The sequence below is a fragment of the Xenopus laevis genome, chromosome 7L (genome assembly GCF_017654675.1).
Source record: "Xenopus laevis strain J_2021 chromosome 7L, Xenopus_laevis_v10.1, whole genome shotgun sequence".
Classification (NCBI taxonomy): domain Eukaryota; kingdom Metazoa; phylum Chordata; class Amphibia; order Anura; family Pipidae; genus Xenopus; species Xenopus laevis.
The window spans coordinates 60683185-60709572 of NC_054383.1; the positions used below are offsets into that span (position 1 = coordinate 60683185).

The window sequence follows — 26388 nt, forward strand, 5'->3', positions numbered from 1 at the left end:
AGCAATTCAGGGCTAGTTCTAACAGTCAGAATTCAGAGTGTGTGATTCCTCAATATCCAATCCAATATGAAATGGCTCATGCACTGGTAAGTCTGCTGCTAATTGGCTAATTATATCCCTAAGCTGAAAGCAATCAGAGGTCTTGCTAGAGCTTCCATCCAGCTGACTGGTCACTGCTATCTGATAAGGTACATCTCCTCTTCTGGGCCACTTTGCTATTTGATGTTGTCACTGGGCACATGTAAGTACAGTAGCCAGGCAGATCTTCAGTGGAAAGTTTGTGCTTTATTTTTCATGCAAATGAAGAAAACAATGTGCAAAGCTGCAGTATGCACTTTTCACCAGCAGGAGGTCAGCAGTAACCCTGCAAGCACACACATTCCTAAGCTCCAGAACAACGTCTCACAAAGGCTTAACACCCCATCAATGATTTCAGTCTGCAGCTTTTATAGCTCTATGCTGATACCATGTGATCAGCATCTACCCTATAAATATTAATTAGGAGAGGCTGCCCACCCCTTTAGGAAGTGGCTTCTCTGAGAGCTGTAGGTAAGTGTTTTGTACAAAAAATTTTACTATTATATATAAAATTAAAGCTTTCCATGCACACTCTTGTGTATGAACATACAGCAAAAACAGCTTTCAATATACAATTGTTTTAACACCATTTACATATACTCTGAACACAGCTGAGTCACATGCTTCAAACAAAGTAGGTCTCAGTTTGTTAACCAAAACTAAATAACACCCAAAGTATTTACATAAATTATACACATAGCTATTTACACAGATTACTGGCCAGCAAAACAAATTTGCATTAACAAACAATAAAAAAAACTAAATTCACCCCATCACAGATATCTAAAGTTTTTTTTTTTATTTATGAGCCTGAGTCCTCTGTGCAGACATGGTGAGTATTTGTGTTCTTTATTACACAAGGTGCTTGCAGGGCTAACTGTGGGCAGTGAGTCAATATGCTACATACTGATGGGCTTATGACAGAAGTGCAAAAGGTTGTACTTCTGTCCTAAATATTAGTGATGGGCAAATATGACCCTTTCACTTTGCTGAAAATTCATGAAATGACTAAATTTAACCGAAATGCTTTGTCAAGCATTGTCAAGTTAATAGGTGACAATGTTTTTTTGACAAGCGGCAATTTGTTTCACCCATTTAAGTCTATAGGCACCATTTTTGCAATGAAACTTGGTGAAAAGGGAGAGCTAACCATACCACCTACCACCTATGCCGCCCAACGTGACTTGCTGTTTCCACAGCTTTGTCAGGGGCATAAGTGCTGACTGTGCTGCAAACTAGGGCTTAAACAGTCAGTTACCAGCGTCTTCATTGCCGCAAGGTTCCGGGTCTGTTTGATGTCACTTCCAATTTCCGCAAACAGCGCTTCTTAGTACTGGCGGACATGCGGAACTATTACCTTTCTCTATGGCATAATGTATCTACTTTGCCAGTACTTCGCCATATTTATTCTCACATGGAAACTTTATTATCAATGTAATAGATGGGGTACTTATTCCCTAATGTAACTATATGTACTACCTCCGGTGATTTAAAAGATCTAATACATTATAAGCCCATTCATTTATAGTGCCTTGATGAAAATCAAGTCGATTGGATCATAAATTTGATGAAATTAATAGAGCTAAATATAAAATTAATTAGACCTTAAGAATAAATAATTTATTAATTATCAATTACACTCCTGTCAAATTAATGAAATGTGATAAGGTTTATAAAAAAAAGGTGTAAAAGTGAATCCTTCATTTAGTCCATTTGGGGGCTTTACATTTTAGCCAGTATATCCATTCTTTGCAATATCCTATTTAAAATAGGGAAAGAATATTGCAAAGAATGTTCTACCAGAATGTCTATTTCTGAATTTTGTTACAGATGGATCGAGTTATAATTGCACGTGATTGGAGCTTCACTATAACATGTATATGGACTTTTTTTGATCTTTAAGTAATACACTTTTTTTACTCACTGAGGTGGGAGGAACCATGGGCTATTTAAGGGATGTTACGTAGTTGTATTGTATCACCTGACGAAGGGGCAAGCCCCTGAAACGTTGTGCTTTTGTGTGACCTAATAAACACGTAGGGGATCACCCCTTTGTAATTGCTATTGAGTGCCAGTACTTTGAACTTCGAGCATTGCTGTATTGTGGGGATTGCCGTATCCCCCAAGGACTGGGCACCTAGCAGGATCCACTAAGGAGGGCCTGGGAGTGCAAGCGGAAATCGTGTTATCAATGTCCAGACATGCCAGGAAGTCATGACTATTAAGAGTGATGCCTTGCAAGTGTCTCAAACCATCCATTGTGTCCTGGACAAATGATGGCAGATTTCCAACAAATGGTTTCAAGATCTTATCTATGCAGATGCTGGCTGGTACAGTAAGGCTTCCTATTCCAGAGACTATAAGACATCCTGGAGGTGTACCTGAGTTCTTATGTAGTTTTGGGATGGTTTAGAATGTTGGTATCACTGGGGATTTTACCTTTAAAAAAGCATATTCATCTTTATTGATTAATTGATTGGCTTTGCTTCTTTTTAAGATATCTGCTAACTCTAGCTGCAAAATTACATTTGGATCATTTTTCAGCTTAGAATAGCAGGTATGATCAGTTAGCTGACACTTGCATTGCTGTACACATGCTTCCTTCCTGCTGGGTAACAATTCCCTAGAAAGGTGGCAACCTTAGATGCCTAGGTATGGGGTACTGCCTAGTGTAGTCATTGTGCGCAGGATGACATCACTGTGCCAACAAACTGTGCAACCTTCAAAGTTAATAGACCCACTGATGCCACTGTGAAGCTGCGTATTTAATGAAGATATAAACTGTCAGGTCACTTTGCTGTTGGTAGTACTTATTCTGTGAGTACATTCTATGATAGTGATCGTCTGGTATTGTCTATTTGCCTGTTTCTGATTTTGCCTTGTGTGCTACCTGACTTTACCATTTGACTGAACTTTGTGCCTGGTTACTCTTTCACCTTGTTTTACTTTTGTTTTCACTGTCTGTTTCATTTCCACCTTCTTGCTTGTCTAACCTACTTGTTCCTTATTAGAGAGTTAATCTTATCAATAATGTTTTCAAGAACCATCCTGTCTGTGGTCAGTTCCTGCTATTTTCAAGATGTGTCCCAGTGATTGTTGACAAGAAGTCAGGATCTCTATACAACTATACAAAATGTAAAAGGGGGGGGGGGGAGAAATAACAGAATTCTGTAGTTATTTGTGTGCTCACTGGGACCATTGATTGTTTGGATTTGTAATACATTTATAGTGCTAACAATTTAAACTTTTATATAATGATGATGATAATAATAATGATAAATCAAAATAAGCAAAGATTTTGGAAGCTGATCTGTGTGATTTATCTAATTAATCTTTTTTTCCTCTACAGCTTCAGCTTTGCACTTTCTTGTGCACTTATGGCCCTTTCTGGATATGATCCTTCAGGTAGGTGTTTAATGAAACTAACACATGGCATTTATGCCTAAGCTACTTAGCCATGCTTAAAGCATTGGAAGTATTCTTTTTACAGCTCTATCACCCATTCTCAAACAAAGATTAGTAATAATTTTTACCATTTTAAATTATTCTTATGTGTAAATGTTTAACTGAATATAATAGGGTTTGGGGAAGGGAAAGATGAGAAAAAGATGAGCAGATCAAGTGGAAAATGAATAAAGAGAGAAAATATTCAAGAAGCAAGACATTTGACATCCTTTCATAACTGGACACTAACAATCATTGGTTGAGGCTCCAGTTTCATTAGTCTAATTTGGCTGCATTGTAAATCTCCCAAGTCCTTTCTCAGAATGGGCAGGACCCCTTATAAACCTTTGCTTTGGGCACAGGGACCAAACAGGATTTCTCCCTTATGCCCTTTTTAATATTAGTGATAGAACTCTTTGCCTAGGTGGTTAGACTAAGTCCCTCAAAAGTTGGCTTTACAATGCTGAGACAAAAAATAAGCAGCTATATGCAGACCAAACTCTAATTTACCTTGAAGACAGTGGAACCTCACTTAAGACTTTGTTGTATTTGACAGATCAGTTTTGGCCCTTTTGGGGCCTAATGGTTAGCTTAACTAAGTCAGTAAAAATAAAAACTGTAATATTTAACATATTGTTAACAGTATCCAGTTCATATTCTTAAAGGACAAGGCCCAAAGACAATGAGTGCAGGGAAAGGCTCACCTCAATACAGGATGATAGTGCTATAAATTTGCAGAAGTATGCAGCTGCTGATTTTGAGTATAGAAATAATGCAACCTGAAATACAAGACCAAGAATGCCTCACATGCACAATAGGTAGGGAGCGGATTTGGTACATGCACACTTGGTATTTGCTGCAAGCGCACTTTCTTATATAGAAGCAATCTCTCTCTCTCTCCGGAGCCAGCACAGCTGGGTGGGGGAAATATCGCACATGCGCAGATCATTTGGAAGGATGTGTATGGTGACCTTTTAAGATGGCGGACACGATCGTTTAAAGAAGGGGAAAAATTCAGGGCTACATTTTTCCATACCTCCCAACTGTCCCTTTTTCGGAGGGACAGTCCCTCTTTTGACAGCTCAACCCGCAGTCCCTCATTTGTACTGGGAAGTCCCTCTTTTCTCTGCACTGAACAGCCAGAAAAAGAAAAAGTTTCTCACTTAATTGGCAGGTGCAAATAAGATACTTTGTAACAATTTTGAGACACAAAAACACAGTTTAGATAAGGAGAAATATTTTCAAACTTTCATAACCTGCCAAATTTTGTAAAACAAACATGGTAATTAGGGGGTGTGGTCACAGAAAGGGTGTGGTCAAAAAATTGCTGCGCTACATGCGGAAAAATTTTTTTTGTCCCTCTTTTTACTTTCAAAATGTTGGGAGGCATGATTTTTCTGTTCACAAAAGGTATTTTGGCAAACAAAGTTAGCGATCTGTCAGAGCAGGATCTAGCTATTTAAACGATGCAGGAAGTAAACAATTGCTTTCCTTGTCCTTTAAAGGAACAGTAACACCAAATTTTTAAAAAGTATGACAATATAATGTAGTGTTGCTCTGTACTGGTAAAACTGGTGTATTGGCTAGAGAAACTCTACAATAGCTTATATAAATAAGATGCTGTGTATCCATGGGGGCAGCCATTCAAAGCTGAAAAATGAGAAAAGGCACAGGAAACACAGCAGAACACAACAGAAAAGCTCTGTAGTATACAATGGGATTCTTCAGAACTTATCCTACTGTGTATCCTGTGCTTGAATGGCTGCCCCCAATGGCTACAGCAGCTTGTTTATATAAACGATGGTAGCATTTCTGAAGCAGACACACCAGTTTTACCAGTGCAGAACACCACTAAATTATACTGTCATTCCTTTTAATCACTTTAATTTTTTGGTGTTACTGTTCCTTTAGTAGTCCCAATTCTACTAATATAACTGATGCATGGTTCACACAAGAAGAAATTCAAAACAAACTAGAACGTGCAAAGATAAACAAAGATCCAGGACCGGATGTTATTCATCCCAGGTTACTGAACAAGCTTAGTAATTGGCAAACATATTTACTTAATTTTTCATGATTTCTTGCTAATAGTGATGGGCGAATATATTCGCCAGGCATGGATTTATGGCGGTTTTGCCACCTGCGAATGTATTTGCGAAACTGTGGCAAAAATTTGCCGGCAAAAAACTTTCATGGGCTTAATTTGCATCAAAAAATTGGGCAGGTTTTGAAAGTCCAAACCCCCTGCAACTTTGAAAACTAGCCCAAATCCGTATGTTGGCGGGTTTGGAATTTTAAAGCTTAAGTTTTAAAACTATACCAATTCGGCTAGTAAACTGCCAACCTGACAACCCTTCTGCTTCATCAGAACACATAGTTGAGGAGCAGGAGACGTCTCACAGAGGGAAGGGGCTAAATCTGGACTGCTGCTCTGAGTAGTAGAATAGGCATTATTTGAAGAGGTGCTGACCATAAGATGTAAGTCTTTTATAAAAATATTGAAGGTTCTTAATGGTCATTTTAAGAAATGTATTCATATAAAAAAGAATAAAACAATGTATATATACAGTCCATATGGGAAGAGAATATCCTTTATTATAAAGTACAAGTCTGGGGGGGGGAGGCAAGTGCCACCCCTTGCCCCTACCTGTACTTAGATAGAACTGAGAACTGGCTGAAAAGGGAAGATTGTATCATACTTACTGTGATCTTCCTTTCCTGGACACTCCATGTCATACTTACCGGGATAGCCCTGCCCCAGTGCTCCCATCAGAAGGACCCTCCCCAAAGCTTTAAAAGCCCAACCCCACCCCCCAGTCCGGTGTCTCATAATAAGCTTCTAGAAACTACCGAAAAAGGGATGGGAAACCTGACATGGAGTGTCCAGGAAAGGAAGATCACGGTAAGTATGATACAATCTTCCCTTTTCCTGGACACTCCATGTCATACTTACCGGGACTTAGCAAGCTAATATCCCAATGGGAGGGAATTTGTTACACATAAGGAAGTGGCCGAGTATAATCTATACCAGATAAAACTCAGAAGAATGAAACCCACAAAGGTGGACCAAAATCACCTTGTGGAAATCTGTGAACTCTGTATTTTCAGAGGAAATGGACTGGAAGAGAATAAAAGGAAATAGTACTCCTTAAAGGAACCCACACCAAAGTAATGATACCGAGTGTGAAACCAGCATGACAATTACATTTAAAAAGAGAGAACTATCTCTAATTAAATAGAAGCGGATAGGAACCCAGAGTAACACTTCTACATAGTCTTACTCCTACTACATACCAGCACGTTTATTCCAACCGCATAACATCCACAAGAGGACTCTTGGAAATGGCTCAAAAGCATGGTACCTGCAAAAGAGGATTTAGTAGGGGGAAGGAAAAATACCATCACTAGTATTCTACATGACCCCGCTCTGTATGACACTACCGGTACATGGCATCACCTAGTGTAGTTCCTCGTCTCTTTAATACCAAGGAACCTGTATTTATTCTAGACCATAACCAATACACCTCTCAATGAGAGGTCTGTAGAATGACTTATGGAGAAGGAGTGCTGCCAATGTGCGAGTACCTTACCTGCCCTGTGAGGTATCTAGAAGCATTCTGCAGTCTGTACAGATTGAAATTGTTTTTATCTTTAGCTCATGATCCAACACCAAACAAGACTGGATAGTATTAAAGATCAGCGTGCCCTGGAGTAGACCAGGTAAAAGAAATGCCTGCAGATATGCATAACCTTGCTATGATACAGTCCTCGAGCCTTCACAGATGTGACCTGTACATAGCTGGAGTTGTTGTATCCCATAAATTGGGCCTATAAACAATCTGTATGGCATGCTCCCATGAGTTTGCCATATAGGAAGAAATTTGAATGACTCAAGGAAGTATTACAACCAACAATACTGCTAGAGATTGGTTATTCTCAAATCCCCGGACATGGACGGTTCATGAGACCATCCTGAAGTGTTCAAGATTAAAATTATTCTGCAATGGAACTCCCCTACTAACCATACTAGCATGTCCAAGCCTGTTGGCCAGAGATGCAATAACCAGGACCTTGCCTAAGGCCGATACTGCAGCCTCGGTCTAAAAGGATAAAGTGAATAAGACCCTTTTTATAGCTTGATGTTAAGCCCTATGATACTTACCTCAACTAGCCAGGCCAGTCTATGGAGGTGTAAAAGGCTAAACCCAGAGTAACCTAGACCTTTAGAAAACCCAGAATGCCAAGATTGCATGCTTCCTGTCCACCATAAAGATTAACATTACAGAATAGCCTGTGATAACGAACCTGTGGATCAAAACTTAGCTATAACTGAATTGATGGCGAATACCTAATTTTACCGCCAGCTTTATATGGTACCCATTAATATAATATGTCCCATGAATATATAGTCCGAGAGCTGACCCCTATTGTATTGGAGATCAACTAAATAGTTCTGTACTATAAAATACCTCATTGCAAGGCTCTAAAACCCTGTGGCAGTAGTGAATACAGTATATGTGAATTAACCAAAAATTTGTACTGACTGATGTACCCACTGTCTTCCAGACTGAGACCAAGTTGCACCCCTGTAACCAAGAAAGAGATCCTGATGAATATCATACCAGTTTTATAAATAGACCTTGATTTATCATTGGAATATACAGAACATTTATCTTGCCTGATCTCCAGCTGTGGCGATATTAGAATCCTTGTTAAATATATATATGACTGTATACATGTGTACATCCATTTAGCCCCAGGCCAATCCTATCGCAGAAGCAGGATACCGTAATTATCTTATTTTCTTAATCAGCAGGAATAAGTCCAGTCGTAGAACATAGATTCTAATTAGTGAGATTCCTTAAGACTGATAACTATTCCAACAGCCTATAGTTATGAATGTAAGCAAAAATATGGACCACGTCGACTTCAAAAGTTGTGGTCTACAAGTCCATGTTATAATACAGCAATTGTATAATACCTACCTGCTGTTTGACTATTGCATAACACCCATATGCAGTATAGTCGTATACCTTTAAACCAGAATTGGCCACTACTCTCACACCATCTTTGTAACGGTGCATAATCCTATATATTACATAGCATTTGTATGAATCAGAATTGGCCTTAGCCAATCCATTTAGACAAGATATATGTCTACATCAGTTACCACCTTTACTGTATCTGTAACCCATATACTGATTGTGGCATACTTACCGGAACACAGTCCCCTAAGCCCTTATGGACTGCTGTAAATAAGGGTATAATACTTATATGCAACACAGCTGACACACTTAATTAAGTTCATAATACCTATGTCTGACTTGGCTAGCGCCTTTAAGTCAGACTTGGCTGCTGTTATCAGCAAGCATACGTTACCCTATTGGCTTATTTGCAAGAGTAATCCATGCTTATAACCTCAATCAAAGTTATTTGAAACAGACATGACCCAGGGATATTGGATCCTTGACTTGTGTTACCATGCTTACATACAAACCTGAAGGCTATATAGGCACCCTCCAGAAATGCCTAGAACCTTACGACACCCATTACTCATCAGTTTAACATTTACCTTCAGTTTGGTTGTTCTATTGATTGGTGTCCAAACCAGAGAGATGTATAGCATGTACATTTACTTTGGTTATAACCTTAGTAAGCACCAAAGCCACTGAAATGTTTAAGCATATACATACAGTAAGGTTATAGTAGTAACCAGTGGCTGGCCCAATTAAATGTATGACATGTGCATAAATATGTGGTTATTACAGCCAGCTCCGAACCACTGATGTTACCCCATCTACATTCAGTTTGGTGTAATATTAAAAAGTGCCTATACCAAAAATGTCTAACATGTACATTAATATTTGGTTATTAAAACCAGCTCTAGAACCACTGAAAAGTTTCCACATGTACAGTCAGTTTAGTTACTACATAATGCAGTGACAGGCCCAGAAATGTATAACATATGCATTTGTATTTGGTTATTCAAGCTAGCTCTAGAATCACTGAAATGTTTCACATATACAGTCAGTTTGATTACTGCCTTATGCAGTGACAGACACAGAAATGTTAATATATGCATTTATATTTGGTTATTCAAGCCAGCTCTAGAATCACTGAAATGTTTCCCCGTATACAGTCAGTCAGTTTGGTTACTGCCTTATGCAGTGACCGGCCCATAAATGTATAACATATGCATTTGTATTTGGGTATTAAAGTCAGTTCTAAAATCACTGAAATGTTTCCACATATACAGTCAGTTTGATTACTAGAAAATGCAGTGATAGGCCTTTAAATGTAGAACATATGCCTTTGTATTTGATTATTCAAGCCAGCTCTAGAATCACTGAAATGTTTCCACATATACAGTCAGTTTGGTTACGGCCTTATGCAGTGATAGGCCCATAAATTTATAACATACACATTTTGTTTCCACGTATACAGACAGTTTGGTTACTGCCTTATGCAGCGACAGGCCCATAAATGTATAACATATGTATTTGTATTTGGTTATTAAAGCCAGCTCTAGAATCACTGAAATGTTTCCACATATACAGTCAGTTTGGTTGCAATATTCAGTAGTGCCAGGACTAGGAATTCCTACATCATGCAGACAGAGCACTCTGCCCAAGAGTAAAGAGGCCCCTTTCTCTGGCTGCCCATCCCAGCTAGCCAGTATCAACATGCTCACACATATACACACACACGCATATACACACATATATACTGGCTAAACAGTTTACTTCCTCCTTTACAGCAATGTCTAAGCTTCTAAGATAGCTAAATCAGAAGCAGAGTAGAAGTACATGTTAATTTAGTTCACAAACCTATACTATAAAGGAAAGAGTTGTAACACAGAACCTTACCTGATGTTTCAGATAATCAATCTGAACTGCTAAGGGAGGGGGTGGGAGGGGATCTACCTGTTCATTAACTGAACCTGAATACTGACCCGCAGACTAATTACCCAATTACCTGCAGCTGCTGTAAACCGAACCTGCAGATCAACATAGTATTCTCAGTGTTCCAATAAGAAGGCAACATTCACATAACATATAGACAAGTCTTGCCTTAATGCTGCTTTCAGAACCTGCAGATCATCATTGCATAGAACTGCTCTCAGCACGTAGAAACAGTTTTGCATTATCACTGCATTGCATTATCATAACTCATAGAACATATATATCAGCCTTGCAGCTACACAGTTCTCCCAATGGCCAACATGGCTCATACTTCCTTAAGAGTTAGGAGACTCTGGAAACAAGGTGGCATTCTCAACTTAAATTTAGCTTTAATTGCCAGTAGATTTAAGACCTCAGGGTTTTCTTTTATTTAACCCTGGAAGCTGCCAATTACCTCAACCTTGGGAAAGTCTTTTGAGGGAGGCAGCTGGCTCTGACACCTAAATTCCTCCAGAAGAAAAAAATAATACCCCCGTGTGGGGGAAAAAAGAGAAGGAGGCCATAAGGTTCAGGCCGCTAACTAAATATTGTTATCAGAATAACGTACCTAACTGCCACCTCCCTCTCCCATCCGTAAAAATCATAAAGGGTGTATGGGCCATATACCCCAATGCCGCTGGACGCTTTTTAGACATGCCCAGGTAGGCATACGGATGGGGGGGACATAGCACTTGCCACAGACCTGGATGTAATCAGGCTGGAGGGCACATGGATCAAGGAAAGCAATGATATTAGCCACAGTAAAACTGTGCCTACCTGATCCAGATGATTAAACACTGAAGATTCCACCTGAGGTAATGTGCTTAGGGGTAAAAGATCACCAGGACCAACCCCGAGTCCCTAGGACGCTAACAGCAGCCCTACTGCTTCCCCAAGGTTAAAAAGAAAAACTTGCTTCTAACAGGAGCAAAAAAAAAAAAAATAAATAACTGAAGCAGAAGGAAAAAAAGACACCGGACTGGGGGGTGGGGTTGGGCTTTTAAAGCTTTGGGGAGGGTCCTTCTGATGGGAGCACTGGGGCGGGGCTATCCCGGTAAGTATGACATGGAGTGTCCAGGAAAGATAGATTACAAAGAGTGGTGGTAAATAGAACCTTTTCTAATTGGACTAATGTTATTAGTGGTATACTGCAGGGGTTTGTACTTGGTCCTTTGCTTTTCAACTTATTTATTAATGACCTGAAGTTGGGCAATGAAAGTACTGTTTTCATATTTTCTGATGATTCTAAATTGTGCAGAACTATACATTCCATACAGGATGCTGTCACCTTGCAGAATGATTTGACTTAAAGGAATTGTTCAGTGTAAAAATAAAAACTGGGTAAAAAGATAGCCTCTGCAAAATAAAAAAATGTTTCTAATATAGTTAGCCAAAAATGTAATGTATAAAGGCTTGAGTGAGTGGATGTCTAACATAACAGAACATAACACTACTTCCTGCTTTTCAGCTCTCTTGTTTTCCATGGATTGGGTATCAATCAGTGACTTGAGGGAGGAGAACATGCATCATAACTGTTTGCTTTTGAATCTGAGCTGTGTGCTATGGATCAGTAATCAATCAGGCAGTAACCAATCAGTGACTTGAGGGAGGGGCACATGGGTCATAACTGTTTGCTTTTGAATCTGAGCTGCATGCTAAGGATTAATTGCAAACTCACTGAACAGGTATGTCCCATGTGGCCCCCCTGAAAGTCAATGACTAACTCAGAGTTAGAGAGCAAAAACAGCAGGACATTGTGTTCTGTTAGTCATCCAGTCACTCCAGCCTTTATGGATTATGTTTTTGCCTAACTATATTAGAAACAGTTTTATTTTGCACAGGCTATCTATTTACCCAGTTTTTATTTTCACAGTGAACTGTTCCTTTAATTGGAAAACTGAGCAGCAGACTGGAAAATGAGGTTCAGCAAGCTTAGACCTGCACTTACTTATTACTTCTTTCAGTACCTGGGAGGGTTTATACTGTGGGTGAAGGGGTTGGTTCAGAATGGTTGGGAAATGGAACCTACTTCTGCTACCGCCGCAATAATAGATAGTGCCTCTTTCAGTCTAAACGCAGCAGTCTGCTACGATTTAATATTTTAGAAGTTATATGCTGCGGTAATATCAAATTAAATGTATAAGATGCTATGGTGGATTACCATTGTCTAGGTATATAAGGCTGATACCAGTACACAACAACACGCCACCATATTATTTTGTGGGATTGTTCGGCATATATATTGCCGCAGAGATTTGTTTGAAACCCACTATCCTGTGGCATCTCGTCTCCCTGTACCTAACATATTTTTAATGGTGTTAATCTGGACTTCTTTCTCTTTCTTAATGATATTAATTAATAGTTATGTTTTAACTGTTTTAACACATGTTGTGGGGTAGACATATGACTGTGTTTTTGGACTAAGAGGGATGGGAAGGTGCAAAGCAATAGGTCAATTCTTTTCTATATGTGTATGTATGGACACTGCATTTCATTTGGAGGGATTAAACTTGATGGAACTATAAAGGCTAAATGGTGCTGAGAGCCCACAAATAGAAAAATGTATAATTATAATACCAAGTGTATATATATATATATTATAATAATTTTCAGTAAATCATGTGACAGAAATGACCTCTCTAAGCGCAGATTATAACCGATTACATAAGAACTGCTTATAAGGATATCATTTACAGGATAGTCATGGCTCATGTGTATTATAAGAATATACAGGGTCAGGCTGGGGGCCCAGGGCTCACCGGGGCTGCTGTCTCAGGACCCCTGACCCTGCCACAAATCCCCCTCCGGACCCTGGCCACAAGCAACTTCGGCATTCCTTTCTCCCACCTGCAGACGCGTACCTGCCTTGAAAGCGACCGGAGACAGAGATCGGGATAGCAAAGGCAGGAAGAAGGTCTGGGCCAGTGGGGCCCACGAGAGCCAGTGCCCACTGACCCTGAGGATATAATTTACAGTTGGGGTCCATAGAACAATACAAAAATCTAGGGGGGGTGGTGGAAGCACTCTTAAGGCTAATACAAAATATATTTAAGTATAATGGAAGTGCTACTTACAATGCACTTCCCTGGGCCCCTGTCTCATAAGTAATTCAATATAAATGCAAATGCATATGTTTACAAAACAGGGGTTTTTAGTTACAAAGTTATGATCATAAAGTTGAAAAGCCACCATACCACGTCAAGGTAAACCCCATATGGCGGTCCCTAACTTAACTTAACTCGGGTCACAATATACAAAGATACTTCTCTGCATAATAGCATTACCTGTACACAAAGTGTGTTGTGCATCTTTGTAACTAAAAACCCCTGTTTTGTAAACATATGCATTTGCATTTATATTGAATTACTTATGAGACAGGGGCCCAGGGAAGTGCATTGTAAGTAGCACTTCCATTACACTTAAATATATTTTGTATTAGCCTTAAGAGTGCTTCCACCCCCCCCCCTAGATTTTTCCATAGAACAATAGCCAAATTTTAGATTATAGTAAGATAATGGCACTACACTGTCCACCATAGTCTGTGGGTGTATGACAACTGAAGAGGAAAATTGTAGTGAAATTCCGCAAAATATCAAAGCAAAAATGTATATATAAAAAAATTATTAGGACATGAAAAGAGGGGAAGTAAACAAAAATATAAATAAATGAATTGTGAGCATACTACTTAATTTACTATCATTCTATTAAAACTGTTTTCACAAAAGCATTGGTTTAAATAAATGCAATACCAATTACTGCCCTCAAATCCTTTCTTTACTGAACTTCTCCCGCTGTGTTTTGTTATGACAAAACTTGGAATGCCATCACCTCTTGTTACCATAGTGACACAATGTCATTGCAAGCTCCGCTCCCTATTTGGAAGTCACACAGTTTTATGAACAGCTAAGGATCCGCTGCATGTATGTGCTCTGTCTGACTGAGGTCTGTAATCGGTTCTGCATTTATTTATATGTATAATGCAATGGTATATAAGTGAGGTATATATTATAGACCAATGATTTTGCAAAACACAGCAGGGGTTTGTACCCAGATAGGACTGTAATGGTTATTGCATTTATTTCTAGGTATAAACCAATGCTTTAGCAAATACAAGAGCAGGCCTTGCCTGCCAAGCACGTACGGTGTACGTGCTGGCATGCAAGGGTTCTAAGCGCCGTCAACGTACCTTGTATGTTTTTGCTGGCTGCGCTGTGTCCTCTTCATCTTCGGCTTTCCGCTTCATAGGAAAGCTGCAAACATCTTCAAAACCCCCTAGGCAACGAGAGGAGCAGGTTGGGCTGGGAGGGGGTTGTCCCCACGATGACCCCAAAGATGCAGCAACGTCATTAGGATGTGCCTGCTGTGGGGGTATTTAAATTCAGCCCCCCAGCACTGCCTCCTCTTCTGTGCTGCCTGCTGCGATCCTTCTGCTGTCTGTGCCTGTGAGATCTACTCATTAACACCAATTACACCTATCACACATCTAGCTTGTCTTTTTTTTTTGTCTTTCAATTATTCCATTGTTCTTGCTCTGTATTTGCTCTGTTTGATTATTTTCCATTACAATTTTGTGCTATTGATTTTATTGGCATTGTTAAATTTTCATTTAGATTACTGCATATTATATTCTGCATTACTGTTTATTATATTTTACTGTGTGTGTTAGGCAGTTTATTGCGTTTTCTGCTTTGTGTTGCTTTTTACTGATTATTTCTATATTTTGTATGATTTTATTGGATTTCCAGTGTTTTATTGCATTATTAGTGTTGCTTTTTGGTCGACTACTTCTACGTTGTACTTGCTTGTTTTTCAGTTTTGTATTTCTGATTATTACTGTTTTTTTTCCTTGATTTGCAGTGTTTTACTTAATTTTCCGCTTTGCTGTTGATTACAAGTTCTACATTGTACTCACTTGTACTTTGCATTTTCAGTTTTGCTTTGCTGTTGATTACAGGTTCTACTTTGTACTTGCTTGTACTTTGCATTTTCAGTTTTGTTTTTCTGATTATCACTTTTTTTTATTTCCAGATTTTTACTGCATGTTCTGCTTTGTTTTGCTGTTAATTACAGGTTCCGCTTTGTACTTGTTTGTACTTTGCAATTTTAGCTTTGTGTTTCTGTTGATTACAGGTTATTTACAGTGTGACTAGTGATCAGCTACTGTGTAACTCAATTTTCTTGAATTTTTCGTTGTTGCTGTTCATTTACTTTTTTTGGTAATTGTTCAATAGTTGATCAATATCTAGTATAGGTAAATCTAAAAACAACTGGACTTGCTGAGTAATCATTGAAGACGTTTCACTAATCATCCGAGCAGCTTCTTCAGTTCAACTGACTGGTGTCTGAAGTTCTCGGCATATAAACGCTTCCACTAATCCAATCACAATGCCAAATTGTAACTCTTCAAAGAGGTGACATCTGAAGAAATTGACAGAGGTATTGATTCTGTGTAGTTACTGTGATAGGATTATACAATGTGTCATGCAACTCCTAGAAACAGGTGTTACTTGTGAGAGTTGCATGAATGGATGTGTGAAGTGTTCTGAAACCACCGGGGTACAGATGTTAGAACAGCATTGTATGTAGCAGACAGGTGGTGTCGAAGGCCCCCGCCGCTGTTCAGGGATGGTTTCTCCACCTTGACATGAATCGACTCTTTCATGCCTCGTTCAAACCAGCGGTCTTCTTTATCCAGGATTTGGACCTTGCTATCTTCAAAGGAGTGTCCCTTGTCTTTTATGTGCAGAAAGACAGCTGAGTTTTGCCCTGTAGAGTTCGCCCTCCTATGCTGAGCCATTCACTTGGTGAGCAGTTGTTTTGTCTCCCCAATGTATAGATCTGTGCACTCCTCACTACACTGGACTCTGTATACCACATTGCTTTGTTTTTCTTTTGGTGTTGGATCCTTTGGGTGTACCAGTTTCTGTTTGTATGTTGCTAGGTTTGAAAAACACAGGGACGTGGTGTTTGTTGAAAATCCTCCTGAGTTTCTCCAACACTCCAGCTAGATATGGGATGTCTATGTTTCACCTACTATGTATCTCCGGGTGGTTATTTCTATTGGTGTTCCTGTTGGGCTTGGTTGCTGCTGTTTTGACAAAGGCCCAGTCTGGGTAGCCACACGCTTTCAAAGCTCCTCTGAGATGTTTTTGCTCTTTGTCTTTGGACTCTATCAGTTGCCACACATTCCGCCCTGTGGTGTAGAGTTCTAATGACACCCAGTTTGTGTTCCAGCAGATGGTTATTGATCCGTATGAGTGGGTTTCCTGTATACTTCCATCTTCAAGTTACCCCCCTCTTGGATGCATATCAAACAGTCCAAAAAGGCAAGTTTGTTCTCGTGGACATCTTCCCTTGTGAATTTCTATTACTCTTATGACACTATTAATGTCCACTGATTTTAATGTGTTCTGTAAAGGCTGCCACTTAATTGGATTTGATTTTAACCCAAGTGTCATCCACATACCTGAATCAGTGACTCTGTGTAGTTCCCTGGAAAGTAAGTAAGGCCCTCTTTTCTACTTCCTCCATGTACAAGTTTGCTACAATGGGAGAGACTGGAGAACCCATTACACAGCCATGTTTCTGTCAATAAAAAAGGTTCTTGCACTTGAAGTATGTGGTGTTAAGGCAGAAATCTAGCAACAAACATACTTGGTTGGGAATAAGCTTTGTGCTGCTGCTGAGGGTGTTATCTTGTTGCAGTCGATTTCTTAGTCTCAATTGCCTCTGTAGTAGGTATACATCTGAACAATGAAGTGACATCATATTGTAAGGATTCGCCTTCGCGTTCCTTCCGGCACAGGCGCAGGCGCGCTCATCGGGGAACCGATGCGCGTCGGCGCGCGGTGTTGGACGCCGGCGACGGTCGCCGACGCGATAGCGCCGGCGACGGTCGCGGACGCATGGGCGCCGGCGACGGACGCCAATGACGGACGCACTGACGTCAGCTGTGCGACGCCAGCGTAATGACGCTAGTTTGGCGCCAAATAGCTCTATTTAGTCTCAATCTGAACTCTGACTCCTTGCCTGGTTATTAGGTTATTTGACTGAACCCCTAGCATTGTATACTATTGATTCTCTGTGTTTGACCTCAGCCTGTTTCCGGATTGTCTTATTGCCGCCTGCCCTGACCTTCTTGCCTGACTACGATTACGACTCTTCGCTGCCTGCCCACGACTTCGGCCTGTTGACTTCGCTTCTGCCTGAACCCTCTGTACTTCGCTTGGTCAGTCTCATTGGCTACTCGCCACTTCACTTCTCCCTGTTCCACTCCAGGTGGGTTAGTGTTGTGCGAGGCGCTTGTGGGTTCGCATTCTGCTAATCCTGCTCCTTCTTCGCTGGATCAGACGGTAAGCCTGACAGTATAACCAGGCCATGGATCCAACTGAAGGGGCTTCCCCATTTTCTGTCCTGACGCAACAGCTGTCGTCCTTGACCCAAGCCGTCCGAGAGCTTCAGAGCGGTTACGCTCAGATACAGGAGCACATCAGAGTACATCCCCCGGCTGTTAATCCTTCCTCCGCTACAGCATCTTCTTCCTCCGCTCCAGCCGAAGTACAAGTAATTACTTCTGAGATTTCGGAGCCGAAAGTTGCTTTCCCTGAGAAGTTTGCTGGTGACCGGAAATTATTTCGCAACTTTAGAAGCAGCTGCAAACTACTATTTTCTCTTAAGCCTCACACCTATCCGAATGAACAGACACGAGTGGGGGTTGTTATCTCCTTCCTGACCGGTGAGCCTCAGACTTGGGCCTTTCGTCTGTTGGATCGGCAAAGTCCTGTTTTGGCCACTGTGGACTCGTTCTTTGATGCCATGGCCGTAGTCTATGATGATCCACACAGAACCTCCACTGCCGAAGCCGCCCTGCATGCCTTGAGACAAGGTTCTCGTCCTGTCGAGGACTATACTCTGGAGTTTCGTCAGTGGGCAGAGGATACTGAGTGGAATCCCGCAGCTCTGAAGAACCGCTACCGCCTGGGTCTTTCGGCTGAGCTGAAAAATGAGTTGGCCCGTACAGGCATCCCTGACACCTTGGAGGAACTTATCCATACCTCCATTCAGCTGGATCAAAGACTCAGAGAACGTAGGGAGGAGGAAAAGGCTGAAAAGGCTGGTTTTGTATCTCCTACTTGGCTCTTACCTTCTGCTCCACCTCCTATCCGTATGCCTCCTATGATGACATCTACAGTTCCTACTGCTACTATCAGTACTGCCCCAGAGCCGATGCAGATTGGGGCCATTAAGTCGGCATTAACCCCTGAAGAGCGCCTCAGACGTCGCAGGCTTAATCTTTGCTTGTACTGTGGGCAAGCGGGTCATCTTCTTCGGAATTGTCCAACCCGTCCTTTGGGTAAGGAGACTTTTGGAAGAGACTTTAATGGTTGCAACTTTTCTGTGTCCTTACTGACAATCTCTCTATCCTTGCAGTGGGGAGACAAGGTGGTGGAACTACAAGCAATACTTGACTCCGGGGCAAGTGGGTGCTTCTTGGACCGCGAAGTTGCCCTTCAGTTCCAAATCCCTCTTCAATCAAAGAAGAACCCCATAGCACTTCGTGTGGCGGATGGTTCCCTAATCACTTCGGGTCCTGTGGTTCAAGAGACTGTTGCACTGTTTGTGGTGATTAATAAAATTCATTCAGAAGTAATGAATTTTGATGTTGTTTCGTCTCCTTTATTCCCTATCATTTTGGGGTTACCCTGGTTACAGAGACATAATCCTTCTATCAATTGGGCCACTGGTGGTGTAACATTTTCTTCGAAATTTTGCCTTTCTAAATGTTTACTTGAGAATTCGTCTTCTTCAATTAAAGTATGTTCCCTTTCTCCTTCTCCTGAAAGTCTTGATCTTCTCCCTCTGGCGTATTGGGAATTTGCTGATGTTTTCAACAAGAAAGGAGCCGATAGGCTACCTCCCCATCGAATCTATGATTGTCCCATTAATCTTCTCCCAGGAGCTCAAATTCCTTTCGGACGCATTTATCCTTTAACAGAGCCTGAACTCCTGGAGTTACGCACTTATTTGGATGAAAACCTTGCCAAGGGATTTATCCGACAATCTTCTTCTCCTGCCGGAGCCGGGATTTTCTTCGTTGAAAAAAAAGACCATTCCTTGAGACCTTGTATTGATTATAGAGACTTAAATAAGATCACGGTCAAAAATCGTTACCCTCTTCCTCTCATTCCGGAGCTGTTCCAACGATTTAAGGAGGCCAAGATTTTCTCTAAACTTGATCTACGAGGGGCTTATAACTTGGTTCGAATTCGGGAAGGGGATGAATGGAAGACGGCATTCCGTACCCGTTATGGTCATTTTGAATATCTCGTCATGCCATTCGGACTTTGTAATGCTCCCGCTACGTTTCAGCATTTTGTCAACGATGTTTTTCGAGACTTTCTTGATATTTTCGTCATCATTTATTTGGACGATATTTTAATTTTCTCTAGTTCTTTGGAAGAGCATAGAATGCATGTTAAGAAGGTTCTTGCCCGGCTCCGTACTCATCAGCTCTATGCCAAGGTGGAGAAGTGCGTATTTGAACAGACATCTGTAGACTTTTTGGGGTTTTTCATTTCTCCTGTAGGAATTCAAATGGATTCCAAGAAGATCTCCGCAATTATTGATTGGCCTGTTCCCTCTTCTAAGAAAGCGGTTCAACGTTTCATTGGATTCGCAAATTTCTATAGGAAATTTATAAAGAATTTCTCTCAAATTATTTTACCGATTACTGAACTCACACGCTGTAATCAAAAATTTTCTTGGTCATCACAGGCTCAGATAGCTTTTGAGAAGTTGAAGAAACTCTTTACGTCGGCTCCAATTCTTCGCCATCCAGACTTGGCTCTCCCTTTTACGTTAGAGGTCGACGCATCAGAAAATGCTGTGGGCGCTGTTTTATCACAAAGGTCTGGAATTCAAGAAGAACTCCATCCAGTCGCCTTCTTTTCACGTAAATTGGCCAAGTGCGAATGCAACTACGACGTGGCGGATCGCGAACTACTTGCTATTAAATTAGCATTAGAAGAGTGGAGGTATCTCCTCGAAGGTTCCAAACACCCAATTCTCATTTTCACTGATCATAGGAATTTGGAATACCTACGTTCCGCCAAGAGATTAAGACCTAGACAAGCAAGATGGGCCCTTTTCTTCATGCGATTTAATTTTCACCTGACTTACCGGCCCGGGTCCAAGAATGTCAAGGCGGATGCCCTATCCCGCATGTTTTCTTCTGAGGATGAGACTCTCTCTTCTCCCGAGACAATTCTTAATTCAAATAACTTTCTTTTGTTGCAGTCTGTTCTGGTGAATCAAATTAAGGATGCATCTAAAACCGTTTGTGAACCTTCTTTAGTGCCCAAAGAAGGGTTTCTTCTGCATGAGGGGAAAATCTTTGTTCCTGAACAAATGCGTTTGGAAGTTCTCAAAAACATTCATGACGCTAAACTGGCGGGTCATCCAGGTATTAAGAAAACTATTGTTTCTGCTAAAAGGCTATTTTGGTGGCCTGGGATGACTAAGGACTGTTTAAAATTTGTCTCTTCGTGTGAAGTTTGTACCAGATTCAAGGATTCTCATGTTCGTCCTATTGGCCTTCTCCAACCCCTTCCAGTTCCTTCTCGTCCTTGGGGTTCGGTGTCTATGGACTTCATTTCGGACTTACCACTCTCCTGTGATTGCTCCACTATTGTTGTCTTCATTGACCGCTTGACCAAGATGGCTCATTTTAAATCTTTGCCTGGACTTCCTTCTGCTTCTGAGACGGCGGACTGTTTCATCAAGGAAGTAGTAAGACTTCACGGTCTTCCCGATGAGGTTGTATCCGATCGTGGTCCACAGTTTACATCTCAGTTCTGGAAAGCCTTATGTGGTGCTCTTAAGATTTCTGTGTCGCTCTCATCAGCTTTTCATCCTCAAACCAATGGCCAGACGGAGCGAATTAATCAGACCCTTGAGCAGTATTTGAGATGTTACTCCTCTTATCTCCAGGATGATTGGGTTAATCTCCTTCCTCTAGCGGAGTTCGCTTATAATAACGCCCAACATTCTTCTATTAACCAGTCTCCCTTCTTTGCAAATTATGGCCTACATCCTGTAACCTTCCCTTCCTCCATTGTTTCTGATATTCTTGTTCCTGCAGTCAAGGACCGGTTAACCTTTTTGGCTGATAATTTTCTGAAACTCCAGAAGAACATGAGAAAAGCACAACAGAACTTTAAAATATATGCTGACAAGAAACGAAGAAGCGATCCAGAGTTTAAGGTGGGGGACCGCGTTTGGTTATCCACTGCTAACCTCAAATTGTCCTGTCCCAGTAAGAAGTTGGGTCAACGGTTCCTGGGTCCTTTTCTTATTACTCGGCAGATTAATCCTGTGGCTTTCCAACTTAAGCTTCCGGATTCCTGGCGTATTCATCCTGTGTTTCATGCTGCTCTACTGAAACCAGCCTCCGCATTTCATTTTCCTGGCCGTACAGCTTCTCCTCCACCTCCTGTTGTAGTAGACGGGCAAGAAGAGTTCGAGGTTGAGAAGATCCTGGATTCCCGTGTTAGAGGCAAGCATCTCCAATATCTGGTCAGCTGGAAAGGCTTTGGTCCGGAAGAGGATTCTTGGGAGCCTGTTTCTAATATCCATGCCGCGGAGCTGTTGAAGGATTTTCACAAGAGCTACCCTGATAAACCTTCTGCCAGTTGCGTCCTGAGGCCGCTCCTTGATGGGGGGCAATGTAAGGATTCGCCTTCGCGTTCCTTCCGGCACAGGCGCAGGCGCGCTCATCGGGGAACCGATGCGCGTCGGCGCGCGGTGTTGGACGCCGGCGACGGTCGCCGACGCGATAGCGCCGGCGACGGTCGCGGACGCATGGGCGCCGGCGACGGACGCCAATGACGGACGCACTGACGTCAGCTGTGCGACGCCAGCGTAATGACGCTAGTTTGGCGCCAAATAGCTCTATTTAGTCTCAATCTGAACTCTGACTCCTTGCCTGGTTATTAGGTTATTTGACTGAACCCCTAGCATTGTATACTATTGATTCTCTGTGTTTGACCTCAGCCTGTTTCCGGATTGTCTTATTGCCGCCTGCCCTGACCTTCTTGCCTGACTACGATTACGACTCTTCGCTGCCTGCCCACGACTTCGGCCTGTTGACTTCGCTTCTGCCTGAACCCTCTGTACTTCGCTTGGTCAGTCTCATTGGCTACTCGCCACTTCACTTCTCCCTGTTCCACTCCAGGTGGGTTAGTGTTGTGCGAGGCGCTTGTGGGTTCGCATTCTGCTAATCCTGCTCCTTCTTCGCTGGATCAGACGGTAAGCCTGACATCATATGATACCATTGTTTCTTCTGCCTCTAGTGTAAAGCGTGAATCTTGGTTACAAACTCTTTGGCATTCTGGATATGATGCACTGTATTGCCTACCAACGGGGCTAAGACGTTAGCCAAGAATTTTGCAATGCTGTATGTCACTGGATTTATGCTGCTGACAATGGGTCTTAGTGGGGCTCCTTCTTTGTGTATCTTGGGGAGTCCATATAAGCATGGTGTGGCTTCTCTGGGGTACAGGTGCTGGTATAAAACTCTATCAATGGCTTTTTCCTTTTCAAGTTGTTGTAGGCAACCTATCACCTTTTTCTTGTAACCGCTGGTTGGGTCTTTCCTTAAGGGTTCATATGTATTGCTATCACTGAGTAGAGTGGTTATCTTGCAGTTGTAGTCAGTTGTGTTGAGCACAACTGTGCATCTCCCTTTATCTGCTGGCAGGATAGTGATGTTCGGGTCCTTACTCAGAGAACTGAGTGCTCTCCTCTCTTGTGTAGTAATGTTAGAGGGAGTTGTTCTGGCACTTGACAAGGCAGCTGACCCTTTTAACCGGAGTTGTTCTGCTTCTTCCCTGCATGTCTTCAATGATTTCTCAGCAAGTCCAGTTGTTTTTAGATCTACCTATACTAGATATACAATGACCTGTATGAATGAAAATCTTCATAGTCATAGTTGATCAATACTTGATCCCTAACTGCTCCTTACTTGTGTCACTAGTAATCAGATATTTTGACCACTATTCATTTGTAGTTGACTGAATTATAGTATTTTGTATTGATTGTGAGTTCTTTAGATGCTATAGGATTTTTGTTCCTGAGAGTTTGAGAGTTCAGGGGGTTAGCCTATTTGTTCCAGAAAGTTCCAGGGTGTTTGAGAGTTCAGGGGCTTGGTTGTTTTGTTCTAGAGAGTTGCAGGGGGCTGGGTTAATTGTTTTTTTTTTTCGTGGTCTGACTTGTTTACCTTCAGTTTTTTTTTCTCAAGTCTGTACCTTGCCTGTGTTGCAGTGGTTTTACAGGTTTTGCATAGAATGATTCAGCTGTTGTGCAAATGTGTATTTCCTCCCTAGCATATCACTGATATTGCTGAAATGAAGGTTTGTGGGACTCACTTTAGCTATGGGTCTCATAAAAGCAAATTCCCTGGAGTCCTACTGGGATACCACTACAGTGCTATCCATTTCTGTCTTTTCTGCCACGAAGCCTAGAAACCAGTACCGGCTACTGCTCCAGTTTCTGCATGTCAATGACAATTCTACGACTGTACCCCCTAATGATCTTTCCCATAAATTGAGGCCCCTTATAGACAACCTGTCTGTGCACTTCACTGCAGTGTACACCCCCTTCCATAACATTTGTATTGACGAGTCCCTTCTCCTCTTCAAAGGGAACCTACACATCTATCAGTACATCCCAAGCAAGCGTGCCAGCTATGGGGTCAAATTTTATTTTTTATTTTTTTTATTTAACTTTGTGAAAGCAGCTCGAGGGTATACTAGGCACTTTTTGATTTATGAAGGAAAGGACTCGCAATTAGACCTGTCTGGTTGTCCCGTTCACCTGACTATCAGTGGCAAAGTTGTATGGAAGCTCATCACTCCATTATTGGGCCGAGGTTACCACTTATATGTGCATAACTTTTACACAAATATTCCCCTCTTTAGAGTCCTATATACATTGGACACCCCAGCCTATGGCACATAAATTGTATATGAAACGGATTGCCCAGGTATCTACTCAACAAAAATTGAACCATGGAGAAATGTATTCCCTAAGAAATGATGAGCTCCTTGCCATCAAATATTTTGAAAAAAATGTTTTTATGCGGATGTCAATCCACGACAAGTCTGTAATTGCAGTACAGAGAGCTGGTAGGCCCCCCCAAATCTAAGCCTCTCTGTTGCAAAGAGTACATGGGTGGTGTTGCTCTGAACTGACCAACTCCAACATTATTATGATGCCACCCAAAAAACTAGAGCCTGGTACAAGAAAGTTGGCTTATACCTTATTCAAATGGCCCTTTGAAATTCCTATGTTGTCTATAAGGCAGCAGTACCAGGCCCCAAATTGTCATATTATAAATACCAGCTGTACATAATCCCTGGTGTCGAGGCAGTGCCTGAGATGCCTACTAGCAACAATGTGGCCCGATTGGTGGGGAAGCATTTTATAGACATGCTTCTACCCACTCCTGGAAAACAAAGAGCCCATAAAGCCTGCAAGGTGAGCCGCAAAAGGGGTATCAGACAAGATACACGGTACTATTAACCAAACTGCCCTTGCAACCCTGGGTTATGTTTCAAACCATGTTTTGAAATATACCACACTCAGCTGGACTACTGAAAATGTTGTAGATTGTTGTGTACTGATTGACTTTATAATAAGAATTGCCATCCCGCTTTGTGCAAGATTCATATTCAGGGCACTCCTAGCATTTTTTGTCATGGTTAATTTGGTATTTTGTTTTACATAAAGTGTTCATAAGGTTATAGCTAGCACTAGGGGCTGTAGCCAAGTGAGGTGTTAGGTGAAGCATCTCTCTGATGCCACAGAATTTTCTTTTTTTACTTGCACCTCGTAAGCTCCCCTCTGAGTGCAGTTGCTGAGTATATTGGTATTTCTGGCCAACATTTCAGATTTTACTAGTATATTGTGTATCCCTGTAATTTTGGTTAGTATGGGTGTTGGCTTTTTTGTAAAGTAATCTTTGCATGTTCAGGCTTTTTGTTTGCAGTTGGGCAAAAAAAGTTATGGTTTGCTGGTAAATGAGAACAGTTTGCATTTCAAACATTTAGGCTAATTGTAGTCTGCCTTATGGATAGTAGTTAGTACTGTACTGAATGCATAGCCAAATGGTTGGAGAAAACAGGGCACTTGAAACATCTGAAAACTCAGTAACTCGGCTTTCAATGCAGATTCTTTATTTCTGGGAAATATACTGTATATTTTGTTCAGAATTGTGGTTGGCATGCTGTGGTGGTATAGACTAATGAGGTGCTAGGTGACTAACACATCTTTAGGTGCACCCATATATGAGGAGTATAATTTTGTTCGGGAGAAGTTGCAGATTGATATTTTCTAGTTTTTTTTTGTTTTCATTGCAATTTTGGGTAAAATCTAACTTTGTAACTTTTTTTTCAAACTGACTTGGATAATCAATTTTGGCCACAATTTTGGTTAGTTATTTTGTTATTTCATTGATTTACACAATTTTTGTGGTTTTATTGCTATTTTATCCCTGCATTATTTTTCCTTATGTATCTTTAGTATACTTTTGCTGTTTGGTGCTTTGGTATAGAAAGATATATTTTACTTAGTTTGATCCGTCAGAATATGTACTTTACAAAAATATATGGTGTTCTGGGGGTCTTTTTGCAGTTTGGGGGTCACATAACACATTACGCACAGTTAGGGTACTGTTTTCAGCAGCTGAGTTGGCTAGTTTGAAAATTCATATGCACGATTTTCATTTGGGGTCAGTACATACCACATACTTTGGTAAATCTATGCATATTTGCATCAAACTATTCAGTAGACCTCTGACGTTTATATTTGATTTTTCTTTGAACATAAAACATTGTATGAAATAAATGCAGCAAACTGCAAAATTTTT

At 41.2% G+C, this 26388-nt stretch overlaps 1 protein-coding gene across 1 annotated transcript in view; it reads left to right on the top strand.

Moving 5' to 3' along the window:
• slc43a1.L (solute carrier family 43 member 1 L homeolog) overlaps positions 1–26388 on the top strand; it is a gene marked incomplete at its 5' end in the record, with an annotated part of 502690 nt that overhangs the window by 88174 nt on the left and 388128 nt on the right. Inside the window, 1 exon segment of the mRNA NM_001094328.2 lies at positions 3428–3483. Within this exon segment, the coding sequence (NP_001087797.1) occupies positions 3428–3483 (56 nt within the window).